General features: G+C 46.2%; 2 protein-coding genes across 3 annotated transcripts in view; one reads left to right on the forward strand and one right to left on the reverse strand.

The window, feature by feature from the left end:
• The window catches only part of LOC120841972, a 94,960-nt gene that overhangs the window by 61,290 nt on the left and 13,519 nt on the right, over window positions 1–20,151 (forward strand). The gene's annotated exons all lie outside the window — the stretch shown is intronic.
• LOC120841967 (P2X purinoceptor 7-like) lies at window positions 4,288–7,066 on the reverse strand. 2 transcript variants are annotated; one of them, XM_042292425.1, is made up of 3 exons: window positions 6,603–7,066; window positions 6,027–6,191; window positions 4,288–4,447 (listed from the first exon to the last, which is right to left on the reverse strand). In XM_042292425.1, exons 1-3 carry the CDS (start codon window positions 6,791–6,793, stop codon window positions 4,294–4,296), a joined length of 510 nt encoding a protein of 169 aa, XP_042148359.1. In that variant the 5' UTR covers window positions 6,794–7,066; the 3' UTR covers window positions 4,288–4,293. The 2 variants fall into 2 exon arrangements, with proteins under 2 accessions (XP_042148359.1, XP_040068890.1); XM_040212956.1 differs by having other exon boundaries at window positions 5,970–6,191.

A 20,151-nucleotide genomic window follows, 5' to 3' on the forward strand; every position in this document is an offset into this window, starting at 1 on the left:
GGGTTGCGTCACATGACACGCTCAAGCTTTTGTTTTTATCGTAGTGTGCGAGAACTGCACGCTGTGCAATAACATACTTTAACTGTCTAAAGGCTCGCCAATTTGTTTCCTGCCATTCACCGGGGACGTCTTTCTCTAGAAATATGTAGAGGTCTTTCGTGATTGTTGCCCTGTTTGCCAAAAACCGATCGAAAAACGCTAGAAGACGAAGAAACGACTGCAGCATTGTTTGGCATGTTGGTTCGGGCATCTCTTTGGTCGCTTTCAGTTTCTCCTCTGTCGGGTGTATCCCGGCAGTATCGATGATGTATCCGAGGTATACAACTTGTTCCACTGCAAAACGTAACTTGCACCTCTTGAGTTGAAGTCCAGCCTGAGCAAGTCGCATCAAAACTGTATCCAGTTGAGTCATGTTCTGCTGCGGTCGTACCGCTGATAGCGTCATCGAGGTATACCCCGATCCGCGGGATTTTAGGTAGTACTGCTTTCATGAATCGATAGAAAATCGCTGGTGTTGGCGGCGATCCCAAATGGCATTCTTTTTACCCTGTAGAGGCCTTTTGCAGTGTTAATGGTTAACACGTCGGCTGTTTCTGTTGTTAACTGTAGTTGTTGATACGCTTGAGCAAGGTCCAGTGTAGAAAATACCAACCTGTTTTGCAGATTGGTTAGGATTTCTGGAATCGTCAGCATAGGGTGCACTGCGGCTTTCGCCTCCTTGTTTACCGTACTTCGGTAGTCTCCACATAGCCAAATGGTCCCGCCTTTCTTTCGGACAACTACCACCGGTATAGCCCACTCTAAGTGCTTTGTCGGTTCGAAAATACCTTGGTTCTCGAGAGTTTTCAATTCAACCTCTACTGCGGTACGCAGTGCGAACGGCACGGGCTGTGATTGGAGGGAATTGGCAGTAGCGTCCCCTTTTAAATCAAAGTTTACAGGCGGACCCTTGTGCCCCGTGATCTTCGCATCAGAAACATCCTCATGTACCTTCAAAATGTTCACAATGTTGTTTCTGGTGCCGAGGAGGTGAATTCCACAGACCCTAATCTTCAGCTCTTTGAACCAGTCTCTTCCTGAAGACTGGAACTGGTTCCACGTGTCACTACCAACGACAAGATGTATTGTTTCAATCAATGCCTGACGCAAACATTCGCCTTTCCAAGTACTTGTAAAATTTCTCCTGACCAGGTATGAAGGATTATTCCCTCCTGGTTCAGTGATTGGGGCTTCGTGGGCTACAGAGGACAATACGTGGCTTCATTGATGATTGAGCAAGCATCTGTCGAATTGATCTCAAATTCCAGCTCTCGGTTTTCAATCTCCAGGATGACCTTAGGCAGCATTCAGCTCATGCAGGCTCCATGACTTGTCCGAAAGATCATCATCAGAATCAAGGGTCTCATTGTCCTGTTCCACGTTGTGTGTCATCCACGCTTGGTGCTGCGCCCTTAACTTCTTGAAACAAGCCTTTTTGACATGCCCCTTCTTGGGGCAGAGGTTACATCGTGTATTTTGGAACTTGCACGAGAACGCCGAATGCTGTTCTTGGCATCGGTAGCACGTCTGGGATTCTGACAGTTTGTTTTGTCTTTCCGTTTCCACAATTTCAGCAGTAATATTGCTTTTTTGACAGCTTAAACCTAAGATTTTTGGGTTTTCAAATCTCGTTGATGTTGTGCAGCACTTTCTGTCCGCACGGCCATGTCGTATGCTTTACGAAACGTTAAGTTGGTCCCTGCAAACAGACTCTGTTGTAGATGCTCGTCTCTTATGCCACGAACAAAACAATCTCAGCCTGACGTCGAGAGGTAGCATGGTTGGGTTGAAAACTGGTTGACTCACCGGAACTGAAGTTCCAGTTGCTCCCAAGTTGACGGAACCAGCTGTCGTTCCAGTTGTAGCCAAACCCATGCCTGCGGTACTGGAAGTTGTTGCAGCCGCCTGTGTCACTAGAATCCCAAAGTTACAATCAGCAGCTAGCTTCTTTAGGGCTGTCGTGTAGCTGGAAATTGACTCCCAGGCTGCTGGTCTCTTCGCTGGAACTTCGTTGTGCCGAAGAGCTCCGACGGCTGCGGGTCAAAGCAGCATCACCATGAGTTCACCGAAATTGACACTTCTGGGTGTTCTCGGTGCAGCCAGTGCTCGCACGACTTTGTACGTCTGTGCTCCACAACGTGTAAGCAGTAGGGCCCTTTTCTTTTAAGGATCTGTTATTCTGTTCGCCTTGCAGTAGAAGCTGTCTGGTCGAATTCTTCCAGCTTGCCTCGGGTGGTCATCCCGCTGTAGTTCTTGGACGTTGACCGACCTCGTCGCTAAAATGTAATGTATCCTGGGTACAGCCCAAGCACAACACCAAGGAGCGTCCAAACGTTGCTTTTTAATGGTGCCTCGAATCCCAATGCCCGTGCACACGTACCGTGCCCCAGGCCCGTGCTTTTGAAGAGCGCTGGTAAGTGCATTTGCCTGGCAACGCTATCTCTTGGCCACCAGCCGATACATGACAGAAGCCAGTTCTTGGCCGACTTGCATCCGAAGATTTTGTTTAAAGGCTCAAAGTTTCAATCTTTGCATGAGGAAAAAGTTGATCGCCACATGCAGTAGTAGAGTAAAAATGTTTCAGGAGCCAAAAGACAAGAAAGGGGGTTATCGGAGGCTGCTGATATTAGCGAGGACAGGGCAGATGGTATAGGAAGGAGGTTGGGTTAAAAAAAAAAATCCCAACTTGCCTCATGAATATGATCAAGAATGGAACGCAGGAAGTGTTGTTGCTTGTAAGGAGGCCCTCTAGAGGTGGCTCTTTACAGTGCTTGGCTGGTAGTTTGAAGACCATGGCATTCTCAAAGGAGGCATCCGAGACCAATTGGACTACTGGAATTTTTACGGAATTTGCAGACTGGTAGTTGTCCTTCTCAGCTCTACTTTGCTCTTCTCTCGGGTGTGCACGCCATATCCTCTGCGATTCTTCTCAGTAGTACCCTTGCTTGTCTCCCAAGCCACCTGGGAACGAGCCCATTCATTGGGAATGAGACCATTGGAGACGGAGTTTGCTCTCCGCTTGGTCATTACGATTTTCATCCTCATCTGCTGCTTGGTCATCTGGTGGTGAGCAGTCATAATCCTGCAGATGGTGAAAGCCGTGGTGTATCCTATGACGATGATACAAAAACTAACTAATTTGCAAAGTGGGTTGGTATTTTTTACACTGGACCTTACTCAAGCATATGAACTACAGTTGCCAGCTGCATTTTTGTGCCTTGCTTGAAGACTTGATCACCACAAGTGTTACAAATCTGGTTTAGACAGTGATTTCCAAGGTGACTACGTATCAGCTGTTTAATAACAAATGTAAATTTTCTTACATTCATTGGCAAAGAACCACCGCCTTTTCCCACCTCTTTGTTTTGTCCTTCCAGCGAGTAACACTTGCAACTTCATTTTGGTCAATCAACCGTTTGAACCCAATGACTGCCTCGGAATTCTCGAGTTTCAGGTGCTACTGTGACACTTTGTTTTATGTTAGTCTGCCTTTTCTGTGGACAAATGCAGCTTTGCTTTGAATGGAAGCTCATATGCAGGATATATGCGCCAATTTTGCTGGAGGCTCAAGTTCTTGCTACAAAGATATACGAGAATTTGGAATTATCATACATGTATTTGTCTACACCTTCGACTTGGTTGCCGGTGTTGCACCATGCACACGGTGCAGTGCGGTTAATGCGAATAAGCTATCGCTAGTTTTTAACTTCTACTTTTGCAAATCAAATGTTTATCACTAAAACCACTTATGCAGTAAATAGGAGCGACTTACCATAATATACCAAGAGACAGCCCACGTAAAACTGAGAGCATATTAGGCGAAAATACAGGGTGGACTAACTTTCAGCGTGCAAAATTGAGTTCAACTAAAGCCATTAGGATAATAAGAAGTTATGCTGAAAATCAGGGTGGGCTATCTTTTGGGGATGGGTCTTCTCTTGAGATATTATGGTAGATGATAAAACTTAGCTTCTCCCTCTTCACTGCCTGAACAGTCTGAAAAAGCACAGGTGAAGTTCCGCTCTGTTGAATGAAAAATGCATTATAATCAGGAAAACTTAACTGTTCACGTTATCGTACCTACTAGTCATTAACGACCTCGCAAGCCATTCTTAGGTTCATAGGTTGCAACCTATTGCTAAACTTACGAGCCTAGAGCTTGGTGACATTTGCTGTCTTTTATTGATGAAGGTGTCTTTGAAGGGCTGGACAAAACATGCCGTAAACGAGTCCTTCAGGTGTCCAATACTTTTTTTATTTTTTGAACCCCCTGTATGTCCCATCTGTGGACGGGAATTCTTGCCGAATCTGACAGACGACGCAGCTGGGCAGCACCACTCGGTTTCCCCGCCCCAGCCTCTTGTGCACCCACCAGGTGAACTGGTGGTATGCCGTGTAGCGGTACTTCCTGTAATGAGATGAGGTGGCAGAAACCAGCGTTGAACTCTGAGCAAAGAGGGAAAAGCTAATCACTATTTGCTTCTGACCTTTTCTACTATGCGTTTGTATAGTGTCAACAATCTCCAATGACATCTCGCAGTTTACATCATTACTGTCCTGTAGCATGGGGAACTTCTAACAACATTTTGTATGCAGAAGGATTTTAATTATATTTAATACTGCTTGAACAAGTGTATCTTCACTGTTTGTTGGCATTTAGTTTTTCGGGCTTTTCATTGCAGTATCGATATTTATGTTGTGGTCTATAGACAATTGTGCGGTTTCACGGTAACGAGATTGTCATTGTAGGAAAGAGCAATAAACTTTTTTTGGTGGAATTCTGAAAGCATGGGTACTCTCTCTAATTATTCTGAAATGATGTCTGACCCTGTTTATTTACATGCACAGTGTGGCAGTTAACAGATAAATGATGTCTGACCCTGTTTATTTACATGCACAGTGTGGTAGTTAACAGATAAATGATGTCTGATTCTGTTTATTTACATGCACAGTGTTGCAGTTACCAGATAAGCACACTGCTGTTATTCTTTTTTTTTTTCTTGAAAGGTGTGCGAGTACCTAATCGTAGTAGCTAAATCGAATTAAGAACCGATCATCGAATAGAAGACCATGTGTATGTAACAAGCTCAAATACAAGTTCCTGTGCAGTACCAGCTGCTGAACATTATTGGTGGTCAGTCATGCTAATTGGGCCATAACAATGTGGCCACTGAAATAAAATTGCCTATCACATTTTTTTTCTTGTAACACATTGTGCTTTCCAACTATGTTTTCATTTTAAACGCTCCAGTGCCCCCTAAAATTGGTATCCGTTAGTGGCACAAAAGCTTGCTTTTAATTTATCTTTACCCTGTCGCACTACACCAGGGTGGACCGGTAAAATTAAAATGTATTTTGCATATTTGGAAGTTCAATACAACAGCCTGCTAGAATGGAGGGAAGGAAAAAGTATTTCGCTTGTGCTGCACCAACCACATCTTTCGCAATACCTAATATGAGAAATCAGATTTGCAAATAGAATTATTTGAGAGCTTCATGTTCGATTCATATTCAAATATTTGCACACCGTATAAATTTCTTGTTCTTAGGAGAATAATGACATTTATCAATATTACTAGAGTGGTGAAATGACCACATATCAAGATTTTGATTTTAGAGACAGGATTTTTCATAATGCCTGAAAAAAGCATGACACCAACGCTGTGTTTGTAGCTGTAAACACGAATATTTGGAGTGGAAGCCAGCGGTAACAACTAGAATGACTGCAATAAGCTGCAGGGGTGTAATCAACAAGGGGGGGGGGGTCTACAGCCCCCCCCCCCAAATATTTAGCTGACACTATAATATACACATGCATTTTGAACCCCCTCCCCCTCTCCGCACCCCAAGTCGTGGACATCCCGGCCACCTTGGCCCCGACCCCGAAAAAAAATTCCTGGCTACACCACTGATCAGTTGAATATACATACTCCTCTTGGGTCCGGTTCCCCGCATCCAAAGGGCAGAAGTATTGCATTGTGACATACGCCAGGTCCAGCACTGGCCTGTTCAGGCAGTAGAGCTCGAACCAGGGGTGCTTGGTGATACAGGACACCCCCTGGTCCTGGCAGAGCTCTCTTGCACGGTCAACCTCTCGGCAGCACAGGGACTCGTAGTCCGTCAGCATCGCTCTGCAGCCGTTGCAAGAGCACCTGTTGGGACAAGTTTTGCTCAACGAATGAATGCCGGAAATACAAGGGCACTACGAAACTTTACTCGATGTTTTCTAAGGTGTTTGCAACATCTACCTCATCCATAAAACTTTGATAATGGCAGTTTTCGGTGCCGAAAACTGCCATTATTATCGCTCGCGCGTTGGAGCCTGTCGGGCTGAGGCGACCGCACGCCGGCAATCGCCACAGCGTATCTATGTTTTGCAACTGCTAATTCGTAAAGGTAGAGTGCGCATGCATAGCCTTGATCGGCACCAAGAAGATGGAGGCATATCCTGATATCATAGCAACATCCCGCCGTTTCAATACATGCCGCGCCTGCCAATCGCGAAAATATGTACGAAATAAAAATGAAATATTTCTTGATCGCGAATGAAATAGAAAACTTACCAATTCGCGGAGCCCACACGACGGGCTGGTGGTGGCGTGTCCGGCCCGTCCCCGTCGCCTTCAGATGAAGACGACGCAGATGGGTCGTAAATGTACGGCTGTAAGCCGAATCGGCGATCTTTCACCATCGCAGAAGCGATGTCTTCGTCCTCGCTGGTGTCGCTAAGTTTTCTGTTTCCGCGACACGCCATCGCGACACAAAGCACGAACCGACTACCGTGTTTGGCACGGGATTAGTGGGTTCACGGACACTGGGATCACAGGGTGGCCGTGTTTGCCGGGTTGTGACTTGTGAGGCCGTTCAGACCGCAGGCAGGTCAAACGTATAGGTTGTAACATAACTTTACTCGTGAACGCCACCAAGTGACGAAATTCATAATCACGTCAGCCTCGCCGCAGCTTTCCTCCAATCGTTGATTGAGACGTCCTACGTCATGACTGCGCCGGATGTGACGTGGCCTCCGCTGGCTGTTCTCGGACTGCTTGCCAGAGTGGGCCGTTTAGAACGAAAAATACAGCCATCTGCTCAAAATACGGACGTGCGGTTGTCATTTTCGAGTATTGTGGATCATAGTCGACCTATTTCTGTACACGGCGGGTAAAATTCAAATTTCGTTGAAGTATCCCTTTAAAAAGTGGAGACACAAAAGGGACGATAAAGACAGGACAATCTCTGAACTTTAAAGCCGCTGTACAAACGGGACGTTCTGCAGAGAAGAACCTTCTCTCCCGAAGCTGGGGGACGGGGAGGGAAAGGTCAAGCGTTGGATGGAAGGAGGTTTAGAGAATGGGATTAGCCTCGGGGCGAGGCCATCCTCTCGAGAGGGAGTGGGGACGGAACAAAGCTGGCCGTGGTGGTTCCGGCCAGGTGGAAGAAAGTTAAGCTTGTCAAACGGCGACCTCGGATCCGAGGACGGGCACGCCAGAGAATTTGAAAATAGCTGCTTGATTAGCCGGACGACCCAGTGCGGTCTACTGGTTCTAGAAGGTGACTCGGATGAAGAAAACTCGTTTTGGTCGAAAACTCTAAAACCATTCTGGACGTGAACCCTTGCCACAAATAAAAATAACACATGCATGAAAAACTGCGAAGGCACCTAAGCTTTCGCCTATGATGTGGGAATGCGTGAGCATTACTGGCAAAGTTATGTTGGCGCAACTTGCAGTAAAGAAAGAAAAAAAAAAGTTATGTTGGCTGCAATAAAGAAAAAAAAAAAAGTTATGTTGGCGCAACGGATAGCGCGCTAGTTTCACGATCAAGAGGGTCTAGCTTCGAAACCGGGCAGGGGATGGTTTTTTTTCTCGTGTTATTTTTTTTTTTTTCGTTTTTTTTTTTTGTTTGGTCACGTGGCAAGAAAAATCACATGAACAGAATTTTTTTTGGCCAAGTCACCAGAGATTTTTTTTTCTAATTTCTCATTTTCTTCAGTCTTTCTTTCTTCCTTTCATTCTTTCTTTCTTTCTTTCTTTATTTTTTTTTTTCCTTTTTTTCGGTTTACGCTTCCTATCGCAAAACTCTTTGCACCTATTTCGCGTTACATTGGCGTTAGCCAAATCATTTTATTTATGGCAGGGAATTCTGCCGTACGTATCTTATGTTACTATTACCAACCCTGGATTTCGTCCGGCAACCAGTTTGGGAATGACAACGCCAAATTTCTGTTATAATTTCTTTGAGGTCTAAGGCCTCGTTATCCGTCGACCTCTAAGATTGGCTCTTCAAGTATCTTTTGGGAAAGAGTTGACGACAGGCATCTTTAAGGAGCACGTGTGTCGACCAGAGTAAACATTGCTGAAGCGCCTCTAGTGTGATTTTGGCCGTAAATAACTGGAGGCCCCGGGCAAACCAACCCAATGGAGAAAAGTATCTACCTTTCTGGTTTCATAGAGAGCTATGAAAGTCAGAAGGGAAGAATCCCAGCCGAGTCAAACTACCGGCTTGCAAACGCAATCGTGTTGATAATAGCGCAAAGGAGTTTGTATGACTCTCTGTCTCGGTGCGCACAGGGTAAAGGCACGGAGGTAATATATGCTTTTGCCCAGTCACCTCGCGAACGGTTGGGTATTGGCTGCAGAGATCCATTTCGCGTTGTCTTATTACGGGATTATATCTTGTTTTCTTTGTTCCTAGCTTCACAGACAGAACGAAATCGCTTTTCTCGTGTGGTGTCACGGCGGGAAGACAGAAATCAATCAGAGTACCGAAATTCGACGCTTGTGCTCGTTCTATAGCGCTTCTAAAAACCGTGCGATCACGGCTGTGTATCGTCAACATTGCATAAACTGCCGTTACTTGTACTCGTATTGCATCGTGAGGGAACGACTATGACTGGGTAAACAGAAATAGGCAGAATGGGTGCGTGTGATTTGTTGAAGTTCGAATCAACAAATCGAGCTTCAACGAATGCGATAGTATTGCATTCACTCAACCAGCTATATGAGTTTTCAGATCCTTCCAAGTATGCGATTCGTGTTCTGCCAGTGGTACCTCAGTAAGATTAAAAAACAAAATCCACGTTAAAAAAAAAAAAAAATTACGGTGACTCGAGTTGCTCCCGCGTCGAATCATGTTTCACGTAAGCGTAATTTTGGGTTCGATGCACGACGAGGGGTCTTCAATTATAAAAATATTTTGATTACGATTATTTGCGGCGCTAAAAATTTGAAAGCCAAGCAGTGAAGACGATGGTGTTCTTATAAATATTATATACATTTTATTTTACACTGTTTGAATACGCTGCCGTCGTTATGTCCTTGAATTATTGGCTAGCTTGTGGCGGACAGGGAAGTCTTGCTGGACCATTATGATAGCACCTACACTAAACCTGCCGCGCTTCGAAAAATGTTAGTTCAATGCATACCAGCTTGTTCAAGGCGGACGAAGCATTACGCATCCGGCAAAGCGCATTAAATCGCTGCCCGCGACGTTTTTTTTTTTCTTTTTTTTTTTTTTTTGTGCAGCGAGATAGTTTTTAGTCAAGCAGCACGCCCCCTCTACGGCGGGTTATGCCGGATTAACGGAGGCGTCTCCTAATCCATTCTCCGTGTTGGCCCCTCGGGGGAGGGCGGTGAAGTGAGGAAAGGAGGGCAGGAGAGGAGGAAACGTAAAAAAAAAGTGGAAAGAGCGAACTTTATTTTCGGCTTCAACCTCAAAACCCGCCCGCTCCGTGGGAGTACCGGAAAGAGAAATCTTGGCGGAAGGAGAGGAACCGAAGGAAGTGTACGCGATCCCCCTGTCCTGCGGGACCAGGTACATCGGGCAGACGGGGCGATGCCTCAACGACCGACTCCGAGAACATCAAATGGACGCCGAAAGAGCTGCTTCGGACTCAAAGCACCCGATAGTCATTCACGGGAGAAAATGTCCCGGTTGCGCTCCTAATTTATGTAATAACAAAAACGGCTTGACATAACAAAAATAACAATTTAATTAAACGTTGCGCCTCCAATGCGGGAGGCATCTTCAGTAGAGCACAGAGCGAGTGAGAGTCGCACAAAAAAGTTCGGCTATTTAGGCATAAAGTTTGTGTACACGTCCGGCAGGGGGCCACGGTTCTTGTTTACCAGCGATGAATCACTTCCGCATTTGTCATTCTGGATGAACCAAGATTCCAGCAGCTTCCTCGGTCCCCACCTTATATCTCTCGCCAAGGTCGATGCCTTGACAAAGTCAAATTGGTGTCCTCACGTCCATGCGTGGTCGACGAGTTCGGACTTGAAGCGGGTGGCGTTCGTGGAATTGGCGACATCCCGTGCGTGTTCTTTTAGTCTTGTTATTCTTTTTCGTCCCGTCTCTCCAATGTAGGAAGCGTCACATTCCTTGCAGTGCACCTGGTAGATCACGCCCCTTTCTGCCTCTGGCGGGGTCAGGTCTTTTGGCATGGAGATAACATTGACAATTGTTCTTTCGTACCCCCAACGGCCTAAGGGCGCGTCCCAATGTCTCCGGGATGCACACGACGTCACGTGTTCGTTCGGCTCGATCCGGGCGCCGATGGGACATTTGTTTCTTAACGCGATTGACAAACCAGTCGGGGTAGTTACGTTTTTTCAAAGTCTCCCGCACATGGCGAAGTTCTTGAATGCTAAGTGTTGACTTAGATGGGACAGTTTCTGAACCATGAAGTAACGATCTTACAACTGAGCTTTCGTGTTGAGTAGGGTGATGAGAGTAATAGTCAAGAAAGTTTTGTCTGTCACATGGTTTACGATATACGGATGTCTCCATCTTAAAAAAAGGTTCACTAGTTCTATGGACACGTACATCTACACACGGCAAGGTACTATCGGTTTCATGTTTGCAGGTGAACTGAATTGAGGGGTGGACACTATTCAAATTGCGGTGAAAATCAGTTACGTTCTCTCTGTTAACCATTACAAAAGTGTCATCGACATAACGACGGTAGAACTTCACGGGGAAATCAATGCCAGACATTACCTTTCCTCAACATATTCCATGACGAGATTCGAGACGGTGACGGAAACTGAACTCCCCATAGGGCATCCGCTGACCTGATGATATATGTCCCCATTAAAACTAAGATTACACTGGTTGAGACAAAAACGCAAAAGGAGTATTACGTCTTCAACAAGGAGGGTTGTGCGAGTGGACAACGACTGGTCTGCCAACAACCGGTCACAGGCGACATCAACCGCCAGGGCGTTGGGGACATTCGTAAATAATGAAATCACATCAAAGGATACCATAGCCTCGTGCGGTAGCAGGGTCTGAGCGCGTATAAGTTCAACAAAGTCATGGGAATTCCGGAGGCTAAACTCATTTTTTCTTGTAAGAGGGCTCAGAATCATAACCAGATATTTGGAAAGGAACTAATAAACGATACAATCGAGCGTAGGGGGCAACCCGGTTTGTGAATTTTGGGGAGTTCATACATCTTGGGTGTCGCGGCGTCAAAGGAGAAGAGACGACGGTATAGGTCGTCACTGATGCGTCCTTTCTTTTTCAGCTCTCGAAGGTGGTCAACTAACTCTCTATCGGACTTAGCAGCGGGATCTCTTGATAGCCTCACGAAATAGTGACTGTCGTTTATAACTTCATAATCTTCTTCATGTAGTCATCCCTATCAAGCACAACGGTTCTTTTTCCTTTGTCGGCCTTTAAAATCATGATGGAGCTGTCTGACTTCAACTCATTAAGACCAATCCGTTCTTGTTGACCAACAAACAAATGTCCCATCGGTGCCTGGATCGAGCCGAACGAACACGTTACGTTAAGGGTTTCGGAGGCATTGGGACGCGGCCTTGGGCCGTTGGGGGTACGAACTGTATACAAACCCTATAGAACAATCGCCAATGTTATCTCCAAGCCAAAAGATCCGACCCTGCCAGAGGCAGAAAGGGTCGTGATTTACCAGGTACAGTGCAAGGAATGTGACGCTTCCTACATTGGAGCGACGAGACGAAAAAGAAAAACAAGACTAAAAGAACACGCACGGGACCGCCACCCGCTTCATGTCCGAACTCGTCGACCACGCATGGATGTCAGGACACCAATTTGACATTGACAAGGCATCCACCTTGGAGGGGGATAAAAGGTTGGAACCGAGGAAGCTGCTGGAATCTTGGTTCATCCAGAACGACAAACGCGGAAGTGATTCATCGCTGGTAAACAAGAACCGTGGCCCCCTGCCGGACGTGTACACAAACTTTATGCCTAAATAACCGAACTTTTTTGTGCGACTCTCACTCGCTCTGCGCTCTACTGAAGATGCCTCCCGCATGGGAGGCAAAACGTTTAATTAAATTGTTATTTTTGTGATGTCAAGCCGTTTTTGTTATTACATTTATCACGTCTTCGCCCGGCTTGTGGAGTATTTTTGCGCTCCTAATTTCACCGACACGACAGCCATGGTAGGCCACTGCGAGCAAATGGGGAGAGAAATAATTGAGGCCTATCGGATGGCGACAAGCCCGGAAAACATAACCACCCCGTCCATTTCGCTCTCAAGAAAGGAGATTATCTTTCTTAGGCCCTTAAAGGGCCCATGAAACGATTTTTGGGTTGGGATAAATCATTTTAGATTGGGATTTTACTAATAGCACATCGTTCAGTGGACCAAAAGAAAAAGGTAGAAAGTCAAAAGCCTGACTTTCAGTGCGAAAATTTGAAAACAGAGCGGACTATTTCGTACCTCCTCCCCTTCGCAACCTCTCTGCCTTTTCACTGTGATACAACCGCGGTCCCAAAAGCGCGTTATCGGGTCCAAACAGACGTCACACGCAACCGGACCTCACTTATTCCCTTCAGCCCTAAGCTGACATTGTGGTGGAAGCTACACGCTTGCCGGACCAATCAGCCGCCTCCCTTTCATCACCTGACTTCATTCTCTGCAGCCACATTTGCCACGCTCACGTGGCAAGTGCGGCTGGCCCAACGAGCACGTAGCTTCAACAGCACTGTCAGCTTCGGAATGAACGGGGTGGGGAAAGCGACTTTTGTCTGAATTTTGAGCGACGGGCTAATCTTCTAGGGGGAGAATGGATGTGTCCGGGATTACACAAACGGGAGTTGGAGCAAGAGGGGACTCCCCCTTTTCGTCTTCTTCAACTGTTTGGTGGAATGCGCGATTTATGAGTTCAGGAGGAAAGCGAAACAGGAAAAAGTTGGAAAAGCGTTTCATGACCCCTTTAATGGAAGCCGAACGCTGACAGACTAGGCAAGGCGACAAGGTCACCGGCAGAAGCGGCCTTTCCTTTTATGCGTTGTTGATGCCCCTTCGACCTCGCCTTTTGCAAATCCTCCCCACCTGCTTTTGCGTCTTCGTGTACCTGTCAGCGAGCGCGACAGCCGCTTTAAGCAAATCAAAAGGATGAAGCGAAACGCGTTACTCAGCGTGACCTCTCTACATAGGACGCGTAGGACAAAAAAGTTTGGACGAAAATTTGTCACGTGACGTTTTCTGTCACGCTGATGGGATCTCTGGGGCTGTCGTTTTCGCCGTTTGCCTAGTTATAGAAATAAGCAGGCCACGTAGGTCCGGTTTTCGAACTGGGCTCTTCAGTGTTCTGTTGCTTTCGTGCGTTGCAGACGTGGCCGTGTTTTTTCGTCGTAAACGGTCGGAATACGTCCATGCCAATTTTTCGGTAACAGTCATTTTTTGCACCGGAGTTCGTGGAATACTTGTGATGTGTTTGTTGGACAGGCTTCGACAAAAACTGCTCTTCGCCGACGACGAGACGTCAGTTGAATGTGCGCAACCTTCTTCCTCGAATGTGTTTGTGGGGTGCCTGAGTTGGATTATGCATCTATCAAGGATTACATGATATCGCTCTTTTATTAGTAAGTGCACTGCAAGCATGATTCTGATAGTCGCCCTGCTTTCCTTTTATTCTCCGCGGTTTTACGTGTGATGAGTTTTGCTTGGCATGAGGACAGTGTTAATTGTTTTTTATAATTTGCTTTTCGTTTTACAGAGAAGTGTGACCTTTGTAAATATGTTGAGAATACACTGTGTGTAATGATAGTTGTTTAATAAACTTCTGGGAGCGATCGAAAAAATTTGTTTGTCCGTATAAGTGATTGGATATGCAACAAATGACATGTAACGTACACATACTTGCACGACGTTCGGCCAATACGAAGCAGACGCATCGTAGAGTTTTCGCACAATATTACGCGAACGCTAGGCCGGGGCGAAACAGCTGTACGGCAATACCTGCCGGGTATCAAACGGTGGTGCAAAACTGGACAGTTGAGCGATATTGTAACCGACTTTCGGCCGGCACTGGCACGATACTGCAAAGTATTGCCGTGCTGCTTGGGAACGGAGGTGATGACATCTTACTATCGTGCTTCCAACGCTTATTTATTTTATTTCTCTCCTGGGACGCGTAAAAGAGCACTTCTGTGACACACCAGAGATATTCGAAACTTGGGCTGGCCTCTCGGCTTTCTTTGCCACTTTTGGCACTTATTTGGCACTTCAGTGGGTAGCCAGAAAAGAGCCAAACTTCGGCATGCCCCGAATCGACAAATTAACATTTACTGCGGCAGTTATGGCTCAAGTCTGGCACTTACTTTGGCACAACTGTGGCGGACCAGAGAAAAGCCAAACTCGGCGAGGCTGAAATACCGAAATTAGGCGTTGCTTTGGTAGTTATGGCTCAAGTATGGCACACTTCGGCACTCCTGTGGCGTATCAGAGAAACGCCAAATTTTGGCGTGTCCGAAATACCCAAATTAGGCGTTGCTCTGGCAGTTATGGCTGAATTATTGCATCAACTTTGGCGCTCCTCTGGCGCACCAGAGAAACGCCAAACCTTAGCACGTCCCAAATACCGAAATGAGGCGTTGCTCTGGCAGCTATGGCTGAAGTATGGCACCAACTTTGGCGCTCCTCTGGCGGACCAGAGAAACGCCAAACCTTGGCACGTCCCAAATACCGAAATTAGGCGTTGCTCTGGCAGTTATGGCTGAAGTATGGCACCAACTTTGGCGCTCCTCTGGCGGACCAGAGAAGCGCCAAACCTTGGCATGCCCCGAATTCCCAGTTTTGGTTTTATTATGGCAGTTATGGCTCAAATCTGGCACCAACTTTAGCGCTCCTCTGGCGGACCAGAGCAACGCCAAACTTTGGCATGTCCAAAATACCCAAATTGGGCATTGCTGTGGCAGTTATAGCTCTAGTATTGCACTACTTCGGCAATCCTGTGGCGGACCCGAGAAAAGCCAAACTTTGGCACGTCCCAAATACCGAAATTAGGCGTTGCTCTGGCAGCTATGGCTGAAGTATGGCACCAACTTTGGCGCTCCTCTGGCGGCCCAGAGAAACGCCAAACCTTGGCACGTCCCAAATACCGAAATTAGGCGTTGCTCTGGCAGTTCTGGCTGAAGTATGGCACCAACTTTGGCGCTCCTCTGGCAGACCAGAGAAATGCCAAACCTTGGCATGCCCCGAATTCCCAGATTAGGATTTACTATGGCAGTTATGGCTCAAGTATGGCCCCAACTTTGGCACTCCTCTGGCGTACCGGAGAAGAGCCAAACTTTGGCATGCCATAGGATCACCCAACTTAGGCTATAGTTAGGCACCGTACTTTGGCACTGATGAATGCCATGGTGCAAAAACCGAACTGCGCCAAAGTTGGGCCCTTATGTTTGCCAGACCTTTGCCCAAGTTGGGCATTCCCCTGGCGTGCTACCTGGGATAGTTATAGTTTTGCTATATACGAGCAGTATCAGAGCCATACGTTATTTTTTCACGTCCGGAAGGTGTAGGCAAGCCCTTTTATTACGAGGCCAATCGTCCAGGAGCTAGGGAGCGCGATTCTCACACCGCGGTACCACTATCGCTGAAAGTTGCGAATATTATGTGCCTGGAGAGCGTCTCCGACTGGTGTGTTTAACGTCCTATCCCGCCCACACATTAAAAGTGGTCCCAAAGTGGCAGCAAATGACGTCACAGAAGCCGGGGTGTCATGCTGTTGCCTGTCGCGATCCTGACGGTTGGCCGCAGAAATGCTGGCGAAAAGCACGAGGCGAACGCGAGTGTCGCTTTCGTCACGGCGTATCAGGCGTCCCAACTTCCTGTTGCTGTAGCTTCCGTGCATGGACCGTCACAGTAGAGAGCGTCCTGCAGCAGAACAGGCGTCCGCCATCTACACCACAGCTGTTGGGAGACCGCCAGGATCGCCACCGGCGACAGCATGACACTTCTATGACGTCAGCAAACGGAAATCGATCGACCACTTTTTTGGACGCGGTAAATACACCAGTCGGAGACGCGTTCCCGGCATGCCATACACTGTTAGAAAAACTCCTGTCAAAATATGGGACACATACATGCTAACCTTGTTGCCACAACATGTACTGTATTACCGGACTACAGAACATGTTCCATACTTCTTTAGTACGGGACATGTTGTTGCTGTATGGGCAGCCACAACAAGTTCCATACACCATCATCACGGAACAAGTACTGTATGCTACAGGAAATGTACCATCGTGGCACACAGCAGCACATGTTCTGTTGCAAGCCATGCCAGAACATGTACCATTTTTACGAAGTACATTACATGTTCCAATGCGTCCAAAGCGACACAGGTTACATTTCTTGTACGTACGGAAAAAGTTCAGTCTTGTTTGTGATAGTACTCGCCCCATTTTATGTTACTGCCGCTATTCATGAGTACATCCGGGCTTTGTATGTCACATGCCAAGCTCCTCCTTGAAAAAGTTGATATGTGACATGCAAAACAGGGATGTCCTGGCAGTTTGCAGGCGCAACTTGATGCACGTCTTTGCAACATAAAATTACCTGCAATGCGCAAATGTTCCCCAAACTTGTATGTATGGAAAATTTGAACTGTCGTATCTAATGCGAGCACTATCCTGAAAACAGAACAATGAATCTGTGACATATATACTCAATAGAACAGCCAGGAATGCCATGAGAAAGTGTTCACATGCCACGTCAAGTTTAGAGAGCATTGTACATGTAGTGACGGGGATAAAGGCAGATAAACATTTGTAAAAAAATCGTTATCAAACTAAGTTCACGCTTGGTCCTTTTGGTTCCAACCCATAGCAACGCACCCATTGCAAAGAAGACTGAACAGTTTGCTGCTTCAAAAATATTTACATTTATTTTTCTTTTAAATGACTAGAGCAGATACACAATAAAAAAAAAACACAGTTCATGACGCAAATATTTTGGGGGCAGCTCAGCCATAAAAAAAATATCAAAGTGAGCAGTCTCCTAAAAAAATCTGACCAAAAATTATGCTGACATGCTACATCTCGAAAAGAACCATCTTGGCCTATACAACAAATTGTAATATTAACAATAGAAAAGAAAGATTAATCTAAACAAGCACCGAAGTTTCTTTCAACTTCTTTTGGAACTTCGAGAACTCTTGGAGTGCTCTCTGCGCCTTCATATGCACCAGAGCAACTTTTCTTGACGACTGCCGGGACCCCTCCTGCGGGTTCATTGCCGCAAGTCGCCTGAAAAAAAAGATAACATAAATAATGGGTGGGATTTCTTAGAGGAGGATGTATAACAGAAGCTAAGGAGTTCCTGGCTCCTTCTTTAACTTCTTTATCGGTTAGTAATCCAATCTGGACAAATTCTAAACCTCGTCTATAGTATACTTTCAAGCCGAGACACGCCCTTAATTTGGACAGTCCGTGCACACACCATGAGCCTCCAAGTCTGATCCTTCCATCAAAACGGATTGTAATTGTACACAAAAAAAAAAAAAAAAAAAAAACCATTCAGCTTCCTGGCATCAGTTCTCAGTAATAACTGGACACATTTCGGATCTTGTGTCAGCACACAACGCTAAAACATTCCACAACCCGAGACGGAGGCTACAAAGAAGGACGAACACATCCGTCTCAATTGAAACTTATGTCTTCGAAGCCTCCATCTCGGTTTGTAGAATGTCATATTAACCAGCTCGCCTGTCTAGTAAAGTTGTACCCAACGATACTTCGGTTAAAAAAAGGAATTCACAGTACCAGTAAATGCAATATTACAAAAAAAACTTGCCTGAAGTGCTTAAGCAGAATATTCTGGTTATTCGCAATTCACGAGCAAGCTCGTGAACTGCGAGGCTCTACAGTAATTCTTGGCCAGGATTCGGGTCGTCCAATCAAAGAACATCAACGCGCGTCGTGCGTACAGCCACTTCCGGTTGAGCTGCACGACGTCGTGCATGTAGCATTACTCTACATAAAAAGGGTGTCCTCAGGCCATAAGCGGGAGTTCACTCTGAGCATGCGCAACGTTCAGAGAGCTCCGATGTGGCGTCCAGTGAATACCACCTATTACAATAAAGGTTTCAACTCGACCGGGGTAATTTCGAAGTAAATTCGTTTATCAGAAGCTCAAATTATTTAGGAAATATCAGTCCTGAAAAAATGGCATTAAGTTAGTACGCAAAACGCCCGGAGCATCCGCGGCACGCACACGAGTATTACCACGACGATGATTGATTACTGGTTCAGCGCGGATAAGTTTACTGGTCGACTCAAAAATATCGCACGATAATGCGTTACTATTCCTAAGATGCAAAAGCTTGCACTATTTCTCTGCATCAAGCAGGCGCCACCCTTATTTCACCGCATATTTAGCAAGCTGCCAAGATCGCTCACACGGTCGAGTAGCAGAGGAACGCAGTGCTCCATTATGCTCTCAGACGCATTTAAAAAAAGAAAGTTAAAAACGAGCTCCGTTTCTCAAACGCTGTATTGAGAACATATTACGCTTTCGACCTTATGAAAATACTTCGTTCCTTAAAACATAACTGACCAATGTTCACGCCTTCTAATCCAATCTTCCCTCATCCTCCAATTGCCCTTCCCCCTCCCCGATCAAGCGCTAAACTTTGAACCATGTGAGGTTGAACTTGGTGGCGAAACAAGTTTAATGCGACGCGCTGAAGCACGCATGTTGACAGCGGCTTGGCATAATAATGCGGGAGTACTGCGAAAACTGTGCCCTCCTAGTGCCCAACTACTAAGTAGGAATAATGAATGCTTGGAGTTGGGCTAGTTGGTTTAACATTGATGGGATGCTGCGCTGCGTAGTTACGCGGAAAAAAACTGGAGAAATGAAGTTAATGCAAAAGGACAGACAAAAACATGCATGGATCGGCGCAGACTAACAACTGTTTAATTTCTTTCTCTTTTTTCTCCCCCGACCCGTATTTCCAAAATTGCGGCTAAGAAAACGAATGGTTGATGTATTGAATTTGTTGGCTTCTGAACTTGATGGTGTTTGCTGTAGCTGTCTCTTTGATATACGAACTGGATGGTGTGTTTTTTGTAGCGTTTACCTGGGGCCTGATGTTTGCTCCGACAAGTTTGGTATCTTATTGAGTAGATCTATTTCTTCTTGTCGCAAAGCTAGTGATGGCTCACTGACGCACGCTCCGTGTCTACCCGAGGCCATGTGAAAATCCTCGATTATTTCACGCTTTGTTCTGTCCTTTGATCTGGCCAAGATGGAAGTAGTGTCAAGGAGAGCTTTGCAGTTGCATTTTGAACAATGCGCTGCAAGGTTGCCAGGTGCTCGCAGTTGTCCGCATGCATGGTTGTGCTCCCTTAGTCTCTCGTTAAGGTATCTTCCAGTCTGCCCGACGTAGGATCTTCCACACGACAGTGGTATTTTGGATACCACACCTTCGACACATTCAACAAATTTGCTCCTGTGTTTCACTTGGCACAGTGCCTTGCTGTTAGTCTCGTCCAGTTGACCTTCCTGCATAATCCTTTGAGCCTGAAAGGGGCAGATAGTGACACTCTGACTTCGTACCTTGCAGCGATGTTTTTTTATCCTGTGTGAAAAATTGTGTATATTGCCGCGCCCAGGGCTGAGAAAGCAACGCTCAGTCACGGACCTCCAGAAAGTTCTCGTTTATTCATGTACCGCATGTAACTTCTCTCATTTATTCCTGCTTTTGTTTTCTAGAAAGTGCGTGTTCCTTCTCGCCCGATCACGCGACGCTCGAGCCGCTTTCGCCGAATCTTCGAGATAGCGACGCACTCTAGATAAGAGGCCGCCCGCGACCTTGTCGAGTCAGT

Source organism: Ixodes scapularis, unplaced genomic scaffold (assembly GCF_016920785.2).
Source record: "Ixodes scapularis isolate PalLabHiFi unplaced genomic scaffold, ASM1692078v2 PGA_scaffold3__209_contigs__length_174095766, whole genome shotgun sequence".
Lineage (NCBI taxonomy): Eukaryota > Metazoa > Arthropoda > Arachnida > Ixodida > Ixodidae > Ixodes > Ixodes scapularis.